Source organism: Melospiza melodia, chromosome 30, assembly GCF_035770615.1.
Source record: "Melospiza melodia melodia isolate bMelMel2 chromosome 30, bMelMel2.pri, whole genome shotgun sequence".
Taxonomy (NCBI): domain Eukaryota; kingdom Metazoa; phylum Chordata; class Aves; order Passeriformes; family Passerellidae; genus Melospiza; species Melospiza melodia.
In genome coordinates this window covers 1,292,608-1,308,911 of record NC_086223.1, presented here as the reverse complement: position 1 = coordinate 1,308,911, position 16,304 = coordinate 1,292,608, and the positions used below count along the sequence as shown (strand labels likewise).

The 16,304-nt window shown below is 57.8% G+C and overlaps 1 protein-coding gene across 19 annotated transcripts in view; it reads right to left on the bottom strand.

Annotated features, from left to right (window-relative positions):
* Positions 1-266: 266 nt before the first annotated feature.
* Positions 267-16,304, bottom strand: part of MAPT (microtubule associated protein tau) — a 42,322-nt gene continuing 26,284 nt past the window's right edge. For 6 of the 19 annotated variants that reach the window (XM_063178996.1, XM_063179009.1, XM_063179000.1 and 3 more), the window contains 10 exons: positions 15,693-15,739; positions 14,643-14,789; positions 13,054-13,180; positions 12,539-12,589; positions 11,869-12,134; positions 8,727-8,819; positions 8,487-8,579; positions 5,301-5,382; positions 5,044-5,156; positions 267-3,030 (listed from right to left, as the gene is read on the bottom strand). In XM_063178996.1, the coding sequence (XP_063035066.1) occupies positions 2,815-3,030; positions 5,044-5,156; positions 5,301-5,382; positions 8,487-8,579; positions 8,727-8,819; positions 11,869-12,134; positions 12,539-12,589; positions 13,054-13,180; positions 14,643-14,789; positions 15,693-15,739 (1,235 nt within the window). In that variant the 3' untranslated portion in view covers positions 267-2,814. Of the gene's footprint in view, positions 3,031-3,505; positions 3,639-5,043; positions 5,157-5,300; positions 5,383-8,486; positions 8,580-8,726; positions 8,820-11,868; positions 12,135-12,538; positions 12,590-13,053; positions 13,181-14,642; positions 14,790-15,692; positions 15,740-16,304 lie in introns of all 19 variants that reach the window. The other 13 variants (XM_063179004.1, XM_063179011.1, XM_063179003.1 and 10 more) reach the window with 10 other exon arrangements.

Genomic DNA, 16,304 nt, shown 5'->3' with positions numbered 1-16,304 from the left:
CTCCTGCGTTTCAGTGGCCTCTTTTTTGCTGTGTGATGTTATTTTACCATTCTGGGATTGGGAGTTATTTTACATTTCTGGGGTTAACTGGGTGCTGCTGGTTTTCCTCCAGGGAAGCACTGTTATCTCCTTTCTGGCTCCAGCAGGCAGAAGTGTGGGAGCTTAAAAAGTAAAAAATTGGAACCCAGTCCCTGCCCCTGTCGATGACTCTGTGGATGGATCCCCCACCCCACATCCCCCCATGCAAAAGAGGTGCCAATTAACCATTATCGTAGTAATGACTTTATTTCCAAATTCACTTTTACGGCAACAGTGTAAACCAGTTGTTAAACACACGATACACTATGGACACCCACAGACAGAAGCTAAGCTAGAATGATACGCTGAGATCAAACCTTCCCTCCCCTCCCCGGCGCGGCGCGGGGGGCACGGGGCTGCCAACACCACACAGGCTGGCACCGACCTTGGCTAACACGCAGAATCTTTTGGAGTGCAGAAATACGATTTGTTTTGTTTTGTTTTGTTTTGTTTTGTTTTAAATCAGTGCCGGTTTTAACCCTTTTCAGACCCAAGATGTGTGTGGAGTAAAGGAAAAGCCGGGGGTCGGGTTGTGTCCGGCTGCTCACCGGAGCCTCGGGCCTGGGTCTGAAGGCAGGGTTGGGGCAGGGGACGTGGCTCGGGCTGCTGGAGGGGACAGCGGGTGACGTGGTGGCTGTAAAGGGCTGTCCTGGCTCCCCACAGCCCCCGGCGGGGACAAGAGCGGGGCTGAGGACACTCAGAGTGGGAAGGGGCTGCTCACTGCACACCGAGGCCATCCCAGCCTGGGTGCTGGTGTCCCTCAGGGGCTGCACAGAGGGGACAGGGGTGGCACAGGACGGGCGAGCTCAGCTACCCCGTCCTGCAGCCCAGAGGGGTAAGGAGGTGACGCTTTGAGGGTTCTCCCAACTTGCTCGTTCTACAAAGGACAAAAAGCGCGGCGGCTCCTACAGCGCTACAGAGTCAGGGACGGAGCACAGAGTCTTACAATCATGGAGTCAAGTGAACGGAGCGAGTGACAAGCTGGACACGGTGGTGCTGCTGGACCAGCCTCTCCCCAGCAACAGAGCAGCTCCTGGGGCTGCACAGAGAAGGGTTGGACCCCCCAGACCATCTCCATCCACAGCCAGGCCTGCGGGAGCCCAGCCCTGCAGAGGGACAGGGGCAACAGGGGGTTCACAGCTCCCACAGGTCCTGTCCGGGGAGGAATTGCTGCTCTGCCCAGGAACAGCTGCTCTGGCAGCCTCGGTGGCACCCAGCCACCACCCCAAGGACAACCAGGGGCCCTGACCCCCCGCCAGCCCTGTCGGACCAGGATTGCAGCCCTTGCTGGGAAAGCACGGCTTTCCCTGCAGCACAGCCCGGGGTGCAGGGGCCCCTCTGCCCTCCCAGCTCCAGCTGAACCCCCAGAGCTCGGCTGGAGCCCCTGGGGGAGACAGGAGGACAGGGCAGGAGGACACACAGCTGCTCTGGTGGCATCTCGGCCTCTTTGGTTGTAGAGGGAAGGGGCAGGCAGGGACAGCCACGGGACCCCTCGTGCTCCCAGGGAGCCACAGGAACAGGAGCGGCCAAAGCAATAACTCGAGTGGCTCCTGTCCCCGAGTGTGCTGGGGCGGTCAGTGCCGTGTGAGGGGTGAGATGCTGCCAACTCGCACCGGGGAGCGCCCGCAAAGGGGCTTCAGTGCCAGGGAGCAGCCGCTGGCCCCGGGCTGGGGCAGCTGCTGCCGCCTCCCCCGCGTCCTGCCGGGGTCTCACCGCTGCCACCGGCACAGCAGAGCCATGGAGCTGCCACCTCCGCCATCGCTGAGCTGACCTTGCAGGGAAAGAAAAAGAACAACCCAAAAATGTCACAAGCTGCACCCAAATCCAGGAGCCATCCCAGCCCTGGCGCTGTGGGTGCCCCTCCTCCGGCAGACATGCGGTGCCGGGCTCCTCCTGCGGCACCGGGGCTGGGCACGGCCGGAGCCGGCGCGGGGCAGCTCAAAACTACTTACAGCATTTATTTTTCAAACACATGCTCGTTTATGAAAACAATCACCCTGGCACGGTCCAAGCATATACAGACAAATCTACTCTACGACACGAGGGGCTGCCAAAGGAATGGGGAAAAGCCTCTACTCATCCACTCAGCGGTTCCAGCACAGCCACGGAGAGGGGAACGGCCGCCCGGGGCCCCTCGGAGCGGGCACCCGGCCTCGCCGGGACTCCAGCTGCCGGAGCTGAGAGCGGGTTAGGGGGTACCTGGCCGTTATCTTCATACACATCTCGGCTTTCGGAAATAAAAACAAAAGGTTTCTTCCAAATCAGCAGGCAAATTTAACGCGGGGAGGAGGCAGGCAGGGAGGGAGGGCGCCTCCCCGCAGCCCTGGCCAGCGGCGGGACACGGGCTGGGCCGGGTCACAGCCCCGTCCCGGGAGCGCCACCCGCTGCCCCGGGCTGCCGTGGCCGCCCCTCGGGCCCCCTCCCCGCCTCGCCGGGGCCCCGGGCAGGGCTGGGACAGCGAGGGCAGGAGCGGGGGCAGCGCGGGGACGCGACGGGACGGGCTGTGCGCTCCGAGGAGCAGGGGGAGAGGAGGTTTTGTACCTCATAGTGTCACTGATTTTGAAGTCCTGGAGCTAGAGCTGAATGAACAGTAAAAGCAGGTTAAATCATTAACCAGTTAGGGACGGGGAAGCAGCTGTAAAAGGAACAGAGGAAGAAGGCCAGATTATTATTTTTGTTTCTTTTCTTTTTCGTTTCCTTTCCTCGTCTTCTCTCCCGGTGGCCGCCGCGCCGCGATCACAAGCCCTGCTTGGCCAGCGAGGCGGACACCTCGTCGGCTAGCGTGGCCAGCTGGGGGGAGTCCACCAGGTTGATGCTGCCGGTGGAGGAGACGTTGCTAAGGCGGCGCGGGGAGGCATCTCCGGAGATGGTCGGGGACTTGTAGACGATTTCGGCGCCGTGGTCGGTCTTGGCTTTGGCGTTCTCGCGGAAGGTCAGCTTGTGAGTCTCAATCTGTGAGGGAGAGGAGGGTGGTCAGGGGCATGGCCAGGGCACAGGGGGACCTGCCAGGTGTGCACTCAGACACGGCTGCTGAGAGGTGGCAGCAGAGCTCAGTGTTTCCAGCGCCCTAGGCCTCGGTGTGGCACCAGAGGGGACAGCAGGACCTGAGCACCTGGATGCTGCCAAATCCTCCCCAGGACAGCGGGACCTGAGCACCTGGATGCTGCCAAATCCTCCCCAGGACAGCAGGACCTGAGCACCTGGATGCTGCCAAATCCACCCCAAGTCAGCGGGACCTGAGCACCTGGATGCTGCCAAATCCTCCCCAGGCAAGGTCCTGGCTCCAGAGGGCACAACCTGGGCTGCTCCCACTCCCCTGGCAGAGATCATGGGGGCACGTGGCACATGAAGCTCCCCCTCAGCCCACGGAGCTGCTCCCAGGAGCCAAACCCCTCTCCCGCTGACCTGGATCTGGTTTGCTACTTACAGGTGCCCTCCCCAGCCGAGTGCAAGGCTGGGGGCTGGCTCTCCATGGGGCTGAGTGGCTCCAGCACCAGGGCCTGGAGCCCAGCGGGGTCTGGGCTCGGGGTCCAGGTCTTGTCTTCCTTGCCTTTCTCTCTCTATAGGTGAAGAAACCCACCCAGGGCAGTGGGGGGCAAAAAATGCATCAGCAACAAAAACCATGATCCAAGAAATGCCAGCCAGAAGGAAAAAGACAAAAAAATATAGAAAAGAAATAGAAAACTGGGGAGAAAAAGATCTGAAAAACAGGGCCATTCACTGACTCATAGAAAGAAGAGTGGCTGCCTTTGGAGCCAGGGAGGAAAACTCCAGGAACAGCAGAGGAGAGCACAGGGACTTGGGCAGAGCACAGAGCACCCAGCTCCCCACGGCACACCCAGCACAGGAACCAGAGCTCAGCCCAAAGATCTGTGGCCTGTGAGTCCCAGTGTGGATCTGTGTGTCACAGAGCAAGGAGGGGGCCTGGGGACATGGGAAAGGGGCAGCAGAGCTGCAGCTGCACTCAGTCACACCCAGAACCTCCTCCAGGTTTAGGCAGGGGAGGAGCAGGCTTTGCTGGGTCAAAGCCTTGCCAAGAAACTCAAAAAACTCCCCTGCAGAGGGCAAGTTCTTCAAACTACGGCCCAGTGAATGTGCCAGGATGTGACAGAGCCATCACTGGATCACAAAACCGATGCAAAAGGCTCAGTGAAGCACAGGGGAGCTGATGCACGGCAGAGAGAAGGGTAAGGAAGTCAAGCGGTCCCGCAGTCAGAGGCCAGCTGGAGGTGAGAGCTGGAGCTGCACAGAGAACACGTGGCCAAGAACAAAGTGCCAAAATACAGGAGCTGAAACAGAACCTTCCCCTCCCGTTGAGACACAAGTGCTGCAAAAACAAGCAAGACAAAACCCGCTTTTCCCCGGGGAAGCTGAACCCTGCATGTGGCCAGGCTGGATGGACCTCAGCTCTGTGCTCACCTGATGTCCTCACCCCCTGGCTGCTGGGGACCCGGTGGCCTTGAAGCCCAGCTGTGGGGCTGCTTTGCTTGGCCAAGACTCACTGAAGTCACCATCAAAGCCTGGGTGGGAACAGCTCGGCCCCGGCTCACCTCCCTGACCCGAGTGCCTTTTGTCTCTCAATTTAATCCCCCAAACACTCCCTCCCTTCACAGAGCCCTGGGTCAGGAGGGAGAAACCACCTCCTGAAGGGCCAGTTTGCTGCAAAGTCACCTGCTCTAAATAAAGCTGAGCCTTTAATGCTCCACTTTCACTGGGGATCCAGCACCTCTGCAGCTGCCAGCTCCGTGTCACAGCAGCAGCAGCAGCACAGCATGGGACTGGCTGATGGTGACACTTGGTGGGAAGGGTTTGAGACACAAAAATCTTGAGAGGCAGCAGAGAGAGCAGGAAACCACAGCAGAGGCTGGTGCTCACTCAGGGGCCACATCCTGGGCAGTGCCACCACCCTGTCCCCTGTCCCCTCACGCCCACAGCAGCACACACCTGTCCCCAGGGCCCCTTTACCTTTTTATTGCCTCCTCCAGGGACGTGGCTGATGTTATCTAGGGACCCGATTTTCGACTGCACCTTATCTTTGAAGTCCAGTTTCTCAGATTTCACCTCCACCTGGCCACCACCTGCAGGAGAGGGGCGAGAGGCGGCTCAGGAGCTGGGGCAGCACCCAGCACTGCAGGGCTCACTGGGGTGAGCTGCCTCCCTCGCCCCCTGTGCCCCTGCCCAGCCCTGTGCCCCTCTCACACCCCCCCGAGCCCCAGGGGTACCTGGCTTGTGGTGGATGTTGCCCAGGGAACCACATTTGGATGTCACATGGCTCAGGTCCACCGGCTTGTAAACGATTTGCACCTGCCCGTGGGAGAGAGGAGAAGGGGATGAGCTGGTGGCCAGCACGGGCAGCTGGGGAGGGGGAGCACAACACACAGCAGCACCTGAGCTGGATTGGAGGGAAAGGACAGCTCCAGCCCCGGGAGGATTAATGACACCAAAGAAACTGCCATCAGAAACGGGAGACCATTAATGCCCGTGTGCAGGAGCCTCTTAACATGTCAGCATGCACGACATCACCTCTCCACAGAGGGGGGAGTAGAGGCAATTTTTAAGTGCTCGAAGTGAGAGAGAAAGTGGAGTGGTAATTAATTTAAGATTTGCATACACATCATCCAAAAGGAGGAGATATACCAGAGAGAAAAACGTAAAAAATAAATACCTTTTCTGGTGTAAAACATAAAGCTTATGTCCACAAAAACTGAAAGAACAGAAATGATCAATGTGCACAGAACTTTCAAAAGAGTGACCAAAATATGCATTTCTGAAAAATGCTGTAATGGAAATAAGGGTTAAAAGAAAAAAAAAAAAAAAAAAAAAAGGCAAAGCAAAATCTAAATATCTGGAGTTGACATCATAGAAACCAAAATGGCAATTATAAAGTATTGAACCACAACAGCATTTTGTGACATTCAAGCCCTGCTTTGCTGTGCTTTGCCCACCATGTCTCTGAGCTGGGCTCCAGCATTGCAGGGATCCCCCCCCGTCCCCAGAGCGCTCGTGGCACGGACAGGGGGACACGGGACAGACACAGGGACAGCGGGGGCTGCAGGGCTGGGCAGCAGCCACACGGCAGGGAGGAGCCTCGGGGCAGGCACACGCACGGCAGCAGCAGGAGACAAGGGGGACAAAACACCCCCAGAGCCCCCCAGGTCCCCCTGGAGCCTGGTGGGGGCTCCCCCAGCCCTGAGGGGCAGCTGCTGCTGGGTGAGCGGGGCTGGGCAGGAGAAATGGCACCATCCACAACTCAGCGTGGCTCTGGGGACAGCCTGGCCTCCCCAGGGAGCATCGGCTGCTCTCTGTGCTCCCCCAGGCACCACGGCAGTGCGATGCTCTCGGCAGCCCCAGCAGGATGGGCCAGCACCAAAGGGAGCTGTGAGAGGAGCTGCTCCTCCCAACAGCCCCCAGATCATCACCAGCATCCCCTGCTCCCCATCCCAGCACCAAAGCCCCAGGGGAAGGTGCATCCTGCAGCCCTCACCTGGCCCCAGCACCCTCAGCGATTGCCACAGCCCTGAGAAACAACCCCGAGCCCAGCCTGGAGCCAGGAACAGGAGCAAGAGCCCCGGGCACAGAGCCCTGCTGCCCTGCCTTGTCTCTGCTGCTCACACAGACCAAAGGGCACGTTTGACAGGAGACAGAGAGGGAGGAAAGCGACCCCTCAGGGTCTGGGAGCACACCGTGACACAGACGTGGGGACAGCGCAGGGAAAGGGCACAGGTTTGATGCACCTGGGCAGGAGAGGAGCTGGATTTGGTTGGAAAGCAGGAAACGGACCCAAAAAGGGCAGCTGGGGCCTTTGTAATCCCAGCTGTGACCCTGAAGGGTCTCTCAGCAATTCAGGCGCCACTGAGACCTGGGACTGGAAGTCCTCTCGTTGCCAGAATGAGCAATCAGCAATTAATGGAACTTTGTGCTCTCATTCCCAGTCCCTTTTGTGACAGACAGGACTCTGTCATCCCTTCCCATCCTGCTGGCGAGCAGAGAAGGATCCTTCCCACTTTAGCAGGAAAGAAAAAGGAGAACAGAGCTGTTTGCCTGGGAAAGCAGTGCCAGAGACCTGGGGATGCCACCCTCAGCAACGCCAACTCCTGCCTGGGGCATGCCCTGGGCAGAGCACCCACAGCTTCAAAGCCCAGGCACCAAGGCCAGGGGAGCAGGGATGGCTGGGCAGGGGCTGTGCCGTGGGTTTCAGGCCCTGGGGTCTCTTGTTGCCCCCTCCCAAGGAGCCCCAGCACAGCCTGACACTGCCCCTGCTGCTCCCAGGGCTGCTGCAGCCAGATCAAACAGAGCCCGTGGGGTTTTCAGCTCTGGCAGGGCCTGGGCAGGGATCTCAGCCCCCAGATGAAAATCCAGGTAATTCTCAACCCAGAGCAGCTGCAAAGGCCCACGGTGTGAGCTCTGTGAAGGAGGGACCAGCTCATCACCAGCCACAGCACTGGGGGCTCATGGCCAGCACCAGCTCCTGGCCCAGCTCACCCTGGGCAGCCCAGAGCAAGGACCAGGAACAGCCATGGCACTGCTTCACAGGGCTCTGCGCTCTGCACAGCAGCTCCTTGGCCTGGGAGGGAGCTGCAGAGTGACCCCAAATTTAAGCCAGAGGTTGCAAATCCAGCTGTGTCCCTGTGTTCACCTGCCAAGCCTTCTGCAAGGCTCAGATTCTCAGGGAGGGCGTCCACAGAGATCAAGGAAAACCCATGGGGAACACTTCAGAGCAGGCCCCACAAGCCCCAGTGACACAGCCTGGGGCCTCAGGGATGTGCCTTTCTCGGCCCAGCATCTTTCCTGGACCCAAACTGCAAACCCACCGACCTCTGTGGAGTTTCTCCAGGTTTCTGGCACAGTAACTGAAAGCTGAGTCTGGTATTTATGTGGGAACAGCTGGAAATGCCAGTGCTCAAATCAATTAGCTCAACAATACTTCAGGCTCAGCCCCCGTGGGCGCTGCTGGACACATTCATTAGCAAGGAGAAACTCAACATTTGCACGGATCATACTTGCCTGATGGGAACGGGCACGTTCACGTGTTGGGCAGGATCATGTCCAATTTAGCAGCACATTGAGCAATGAGGACTTGGTCTGCTCATAAACCTACCCATCTCCTGCATCACCCAGTGCCAAGGGCCCATCCCACAGCCCAGGAGGCTTCCAGGCAGTGCAGAGCCCTGGGGTTACTGGGATCTTTGGTTACAGACGTGGTTTGGACATGGGGCAGTTAGTTCTGTCCATGGCAGGCATGTCCAGGACTCGTTAGGGTTCATTTTTGGGTTAAGGGGTTAAATGACAGCACGTCCCCAATGGCTATGTGACAGCAGCGTGGCTGCAGATAGCATTGGTGATTAGTGTAACAACATGCCACTAAAATCAGGATTATTACAGAGCATTCAAAGTGTGAAGGTACTCACACTGCCTCCGCCCGGGATGTGTTTGATATTATCCTTTGAGCCACACCTGGATTGAACGCTGCTAAAGTCCAGCTTCTTATTAATTATCTGCACCTTTGGTAGCCAGAAAAGAGTCATTGCACGTCACCAATAGCTATCTGCTGGCAGGGACACTGCAGATAGCATTGGCAGTTCAGTGTACACAACATGCCAGTTATCATCAGCACTAAGATAGAGCATTGAAAGTGTGAAGGTACTCACACTGCCTCCGCCCGGGATGTGTTTGATATTATCCTTTGAGCCACACTTGGATTGAACGCTGCTAAAGTCCAGCTTCTTATTAATTATCTGCACCTTTAGTAGCCAGAAAAGAGCGTGAGAAACAACATGACCATCTGCAGCTTGACCATGTGTTACAGCCCTAAAACCAGGAACCTGCCTTCCAGCGCCAGCAGCGAAAAGGAAAACCTAAATCTCTGCCTTGCTGCACTGATTTGTCTGCTCCTGGGCTGGAAAGGGAAGGTGGAGGTGGGCAGGTCATAGCTCGAGACTGGACAGGCTGGGGAGCGCTGCAGCCCTGGGTCCCAGGCTAAACACCAGCAAAGAGCTCAGCCTGGATCCTTCCACTGAACAGAGCAGGAACTCAATGGGCAGCACAGCAAACCCGCTGGGAGGCAGGGCTGGGGCACCAGCAGGGCCCAGAGACCCCAGCAGGGATCACAGACACCCCCAGGGCCCAGAGACCCCAGCAGGGATCACAGACAGCCCCTGCACAACCAGTGGAATGACCAGGGATGGAGCTGAGAGAAAAACGCCTGCCCAGCTCCAGCTCCATGCCTGGTACCACAGTTCCCTTCTGGGCCAGGCACACCCGGCCTTGGGCAAACAGAATTTATCCTGGGGAGCAGGAGCTGAGTGTCCAGCACTGGGAGGGGACACCCAGCTCTGCTCTGCACTCACACTCCCTCCACAGCTGCCAAGGGAAAGCCAGAAATGCTGCCAGGGATGCAGCCCCATGCCAGGGATGCAGCCCCATCCCAGGGATGCAGCCCCAGGACAGGGATGCAGCTCCATGTCAGGGATGCAGCTCCATGCCAGGGATGCAACCCCAGGACAGGGATGCAGCCCCATCCAAGGAATGCAGCCCCATGCCAGGGATGCAGCCCCACCCCAGTGCTGTGGCACATTCCTAACACGTCCCTGGTGGGTGGCAGTGGGGCTGGGAAGGGCTGGGCACACATGGGCACCACTGTTAGGACATTCTGCAGCCCCAGAGCCTTCCCTGCACGCTGATCTCTGTGCTCACAAAGCTGCCTCCACCCAGGGCTTGTTTCCCCCCCTGGCTGTGTCGGGAGCTGCCCTGGAGCCACCTCAGGCACCTGAGCAGCTCTTCCAGACAGCCCCAGGGTGGAGACAACCCCTGCTCCTGCCCCACACAGCCCCCACAGGTGGAAATGCAGGTGACAGCCCACAGGTGAGAGGCACCGCGAGAGTCCCCAGCAGTGTCACCTCCCCGGGCACAGCCACTGCTGGTGGCACCTTCCCCAGAGCTGAGCAGGCTCCTGGGCTCCATCCAGCATGCCAGCCCCAGCCTGCTCTGCCAGGAGAGCTCCCTGCAGTGCCCAGGCCCTCCAGCACGGAGCACCGTGGTTGTTGGCGTGTGCCTCCAGCAGGATTGTCCCAGTTTACATCACCTCATCCACAAATCGGGGCCCAGCTGTGCCAGAGCCACACGGGGCGATGCAGCCACAGCACGAGGGCTCAGACATGCAGCAGCACAGCAGAGACCTGGCCTGGGTGTTCCTCTGCCTGCCCAGCCTGGAATCTGCACGGAGAGCAGGCTCCAAACCCATTTCTGAGCCTCAAAATCAAATGTCTGGGATCAGCCCCTCCTGCTCCAGCTGCAGCCTTTCTGCTGGGAGCACTCTGCAGAATCCCCAGCCATTCTGCCCTGCAAAGAGCGAGGGATTGTCCCACATCCAGCTGTCCTTACTCTTTCAGCAACAACAACAAACAGAGAGGCAGAGAGGGGGGGAAAAAAAAAAGCAACTCGTAAAAGCTGGATTTAAAAAGAACAAGCAAATAATTTAACTGTTTTCCAGTAAACAAGGGCTCCTTCCAAAATCCCTGGAGAACAGGGTTTGTGGGGGTGGGAAGAAAAACCCATGTCTTGTGCTAAGTGGGCAGGAGGGCTGAGCCCCCCCAAAAAAGGACTCTGCGCTCATGTGCTGCTGTCTCATGACCAAGAGCCCTGCCCAGGCTCCAGAGCCCCCCTGGATGGTGGCACAGAGCCAGAGAATCGTGCCAGCCACGGTGGGAAATGCCTGGAAAGGCCATGGAGAAGCAGGCTGCCACTTCCCAGGATGCAGAGGAGCCAGCCCAAAGCCTCCCCCCCCCCCGTGCCAAAGGGGGGCATCCAGAGCCACCGAGGTACCTGCTCACACCAAATGCCATGCACAGCACTCAGGGAACGTCTGCTGTGGCTCTGCAAGGTCTGCAGCCAGGCAGTGCCACCCTTAGGATAGACAGTGCCACCCCCAGGACAAGCAGTGCCACCCTTAGAACAGGCAGTGTCACCCTCAGAACAGGCAGTGCCACCCTTAGGACAGGCAGTGCCACCCCCAGGACAGGCTGTGCCACCCTTAGGACAGGCAGTGTCACCCTCAGAACAGGCAATGTCACCCTTAGGACAGGCAATGTCACCCCAGGACAGGCTGTGCCACCCCCAGGACAAGCAGTGCCACACCAGGACAGGCAGTGCCACCCTTAGGACAGCCAATGCCACCCTAGGACACGCAGTGTCACCCCAGGACAGGCACTGTCCCCTGCCAGGCTTGCAGAATTGAACCCAAGACCCTCATTCCCAAGCCCAGAGGTCACTTTGCTCATTAAACAACTTTTCTGGGAGTATTGAAAGGATAAAGTGCCACCAGTTCTGGCCGTGCCACCCTGCACTGTGGAGCACCTGGTGGCACAACACAACCCAAAACCTTGCCAACAGAGCTGGATCCAAAACCCCAATGTGGGCAAAACGTGGGGTCCGAGCCCGAGACCCTCAGAAGGAGCAGACAGACCCTGCTGTGCCCTGCTGCGGGCACAGGGTGGCACTGAGAAACACAGCCCTGAGCCTGCCACCCCTCAGGGCTGCAGCTCACAGCCTCCTGCTGGGTATTGGCACCACCAGGGAATGCCATTCCCTCATGAGATCCTCACCATGAGCTCTCCATGAGCTGAGCAAGGAATTCCAACCCCAAAAACCCTCCAAAGGTGGAGCGGAGCCAGGCTGGAGCCCTGCCCACGCCCGTGCCCAGCGCTGCAGCCCCGGGGAGGCCGTGCCAGCCCAGAGGGAGCCTCCAGCACACGCTGTCCCCCCCCAGAGCAGGAACAGAGCCCCTGTTTTTACCTTGCCACCTCCGGGCTGGTGCTTCAGGTTGTCGGTGGAGCCGATTTTGGACTTGACGTTCTTCAGGTCGGGCATGGGCGCGGCGGCGGGCGGGACGCGGGTCTTGGCGGAGGCCGGCGACTTGGGGGGCGTGCGGACCACTGCCACCTTCTTGGGCTCCCTGGCTGGTGGGGTGGGCAGAGAGGGGGTGCGGGAACGGCTGCCCGGAGTCCCGGGGGAGCCGGGGCTGCTGTAACCGCTTCTGTCTCCGGACTTGGGCTGCTCACCTGCGGTTTGCACAGAGCACGGCCCCGGTCAGGACCCCTCCCCTGCTGCCCCTGGGGGCTGCTCTGCCTCGTCCCAGAGCCCACCCAACAGCCCAGCGCGGGGGGGAGGCTGCTGGCTGCGCTCTCTGCCACTCCGTTTTGAAGGCAAAAACTGCGGTTCAAAGGCAATTTCCTAATTATCCCAGAAGGAAGATGGTCTCCACTGCCTGGATCGTCAGTAAGACTCCCCACCCGAGCGTGGCACGGTGAATTACAGGCAAAAGACACTCAGAACCACTTTTCTATCAGAAATTTGGAAGCGCTTGCACAAAATTATGGTCTGCAATTAACTAAGGCTGATCGCTGAGCACTGTCCCCAGTTTGAAAAGGAAATGAAAGAAAAAAAGAAGACCCTTAAACATCACCTTTCTCAGTCTTTGCTGCTGCAGGAGGTGGCTTTTTCTGCTCCTTTCTGCCTGTTTAGTGAATGAGAAAGATGCTTAAACATAATAAAGCTGGAAAATTAATTGATTTAAGGTTTTATGCAGCTCTGGTTAAGTATGAAATATATGTATACATCCAGTGAAATGCACCATTTTAATGGAAATTCACAATGCCTGATGCTTTCTGGGGTTTTCTTCTCTGAGCATAATTGGCTAATCTCCACTCCTGTAATCGAAGAATTGATCCTCTTGCCCCTGCCCTTTGTGAATACCATCAGAGAGAAAACGAGCAGATGGATTAAAAAAAAACGGAGCTGCCTAAATCTTCCAGATTCGAGGAAATCCCACGGGACAAAGCAACCGGCCTCGGCTACACACCGGAGACTGCAGGAGCACAGGCACCGAGGGAGGGCTCAGAGCGCCAGGTTTGCCATGAACCCCTGGCACTGCCCAGCAGCAGCACCCAGCGCCCAGCACACGCTGCCACCGTCACCTACCGGAGCTGGGAGGGGTCTTGGGGGCCGTGGGGGTCTTGGCCGGGATGCGGGTGGCGTTGGTGGAGTTCCGCTGCGCCTGCCCCGCGCGCGCCGAGCCCGTCTTGGAGCCACCGCGCGCCTCCGGGCCCTGCGGACACAGCGGGCGTCAGGGACAGGGTGGCACCCCTGGGATCAGAGAGCCAGGGACAGGGTGGCACCCCTGGGATCACTCAGGGACAGGGTGACAGCCCTCAGTCACACAGTCAGGGACAGGGTGGCACCCCTGGGATCACTCAGGGACAGGGTGACACCCCTGGGATCACTCAGGGACAGGGTGGCACCCCTGGGGACACAGCGGGGGTCAGGGACAGGGTGGCACCCCTGGGATCACTCAGGGACAGGGTGGCACCCCTGGGATCAGAGAGCCAGGGACAGGGTGGCACCCCTGCGGACACAGCGGGGGTCAGGGACAGGGTGGCACCCCTCAATCAGAGAGCCAGGGATGGGCTGGTACCCCTCAGAGAGTCAGGGACAGGGTGGCACCCCTGGGATCACTCAGGGACAGGGTGACAGCCCTGCAGACACAGCAGGGTTCAGGGACAGGGTGGCACCCGTCAATGAGAGAGCCAGGGATGGGCTGGCACCCCTGGGGACACAGCAGGACGTCAGGGACAGGATGGCACCCCTGGGATCAGAGTCAGGGACAGGGTGACAGCCCTCAGCCACACAGTCAGGGACAGGGTGGCACCCCTGGGATCAGAGAGCCAGGGATGGGCTGGCACCCCTCCCACTTTTCCTTGGGATTCCCCACACCTGGAATGTGCCTGTTCACACCTTGTGTCCCAAATGCACAGGCAGGGCACAGGAAAGGCTGTGACCTCTCCCAGATGAGCCCTTGGCTTTAGCTATGCCATGCACTGCACCCTCACACCTGGCTTGGCTACACCTCTGCTCTCTGAATTTCATCCTTTGGTTTCCCCCGTTTTGCCAAAATTCTGTACAGAAGATAAATTCCGTATTTATGTATTTATGTATGTAATGTAATGTAATGCATATATGTAAAAATACAGCATCTGTGACTGGCACAGGGTGCCCAGAGCAGCTGTGGCTGCCCCTGGATCCCTGGCAGTGCCCAAGGCCAGGTGGGACAGGGCTTGGATCACCCTGGGACAGTGGGAGGTGTCCCTGCCATGGCAGGGGTGGCACTGGATGAGATTCAATCTCATTTCTGACCCAAACCATTCCAGGTTCTGTGTGGCCTGCACCCCCTGTGCTTTCCCCATGGCTGTGTTGATGCGCCTGAACGGCACAAAGGGAGGAAGCTCTGGGGTTCTGTTCACCCTGCAGGACTGGCCATGGAATGTGGCAGCACCCGCAGCTCTGGCACAGCTCAAACCCACCCGTGAAACGCACACAGAGCTGCCAGACAAGGAGGGGCACAAAGGGACGGGGCAATGGGGGCACACCTGCAGCAAGGAGCCCTTTGTGCGCTGCGCCCTCCCAGCACCAAACGCGGGTGCAGGGAGCACATTCCCCTCTCTGCAGCAGCCAGGAACGCCAGGAACGCCCTCAGGTGCTGCCCTGGCCTCTGTCACAGCCCAGCCCCTTACCTTGGCTCTGCTTTCCTGCATTCCCGTGCTGGCAGGCCGGGGGCTGGCACTGGCAGGGCTGCAGGGTGCTTTGGAGGCACTGGGTGCCGCGTGCTGCATGGGGGCAGTGGAGCCACAGGGGTTGGCAGGGCACAAAGGTGAGGATTTCTTGGACGTGGAAATGAAATGAAATGAAATTAAATGGGGAAAAACAAAAAAAAAAAAAAAAACAAAAAACAAAAAAAAACCAAAAAAAAACAAAAAAAAAAAAAAAAAAGGAAAATCAGCATGGCAGGGAAATAAAATGGGATCGGCGACATTAAATGGGATTAGAAGGTGCAATACAGAGCTGGGTGTGGGGTAGGGACTGCCAGGGCTGTACATAGAGAAATAACCAATTTTAGTGTTAGAAAGTGATTCTATTCCTCATCTTTAACTCTTCACCCGCTGCCTTTCCCCTCAGCTTGTCCATTATCCCACCCAGGCACTAACCAGGATAATGGCCAGCTGAGCTAAACCTCCTCCAAATTACCAGAGGGACAGATATTGTTTAACTTCTGGGATTTGCCCGTTACTAAACTCTGTTCCTCACCCACAGCACAACACAGCATCTTTCTGGGGGTTGTCCTGGGCAAGCCAGGAGCTGGATTTGATGATTCCTGTGGATCCCTTCCAACTCAGGATATTCTATAATCTGGATTATTTAATTTAATGTTTTAATTCCATGTTTTGCTCTTTTCACAGTTATGCTTGTCCCCGGTGCAGTTTTGAGCCTGCCCCAAGGTCAGCTGCTGCTTTTCAGCCCTGGGCTGATAAAATGCTTTCTCCAACCTCCCACCCGAGCCCACGAGCCACGTGCTTGATTCAGATTTGGATCATTTCCTCACCCTCAAAGAACCCATGGATTGCACCATCCAAACCCAGGGGAGGCAAGGAAAAATAAAAACAAATTGATTGTTTGAAACAAATGGAAAAATGGAACATAATGGGGAGGCTTCCTGAGAGGCAGGAGGGCAGGAGAGGAGCCAGAACATGGACAGGTGTCACCCCTGGTTTTGGTTTTTAGCTTACCTTGGGTTTCTTTTCATCAGCTTCGGTCCCTTCCTTGTCAACACGACCTGACAGATGGAAACACACAGTTACACCTCCTGGGACCGGTCAGAAACTCCAGACCCTGCTGGGGGTGCTCCCTGCCCCTCAATACTGCTCCTGGAGATGTGACAGCGTCACCACCTCCTGCAGAAATCTCTGCACTACTCCACATTTCTGCACTTCTCCACATTTCTGCACTACATCACATTTCTGAGCCAGCAGATGATGCTGTGTTAGTCAGCACTGGGGACCAGACACACCAGGGAGGTTTGGGAGGGAGAATTCTGCCCAGATTTCCACCCAGCTCCTGCAGGACCCACCCAGTTCAGCACAGAAAGTTCCCTTCAGCCCCCTGGAACACCCACTTGTTCTAACAATTACATAAACAGGGATGGAGGAAGCCCCAGTCCAGCAGCGCTGTGGTCTCGTTTAAGGGGTTCTTCAGTTGGTGCTGCAGAGCACTTTTATCCCTGTTAATTCCCATCTCTCCTGGCAGGCTGCTCTCTGCCTCCCAGCACCCTGCCCCTTCCACCTGGGTCGGTCTGATTAGGATATCAGGAATGGGGAGGGGATGAAGTTTGTACTCTGAGG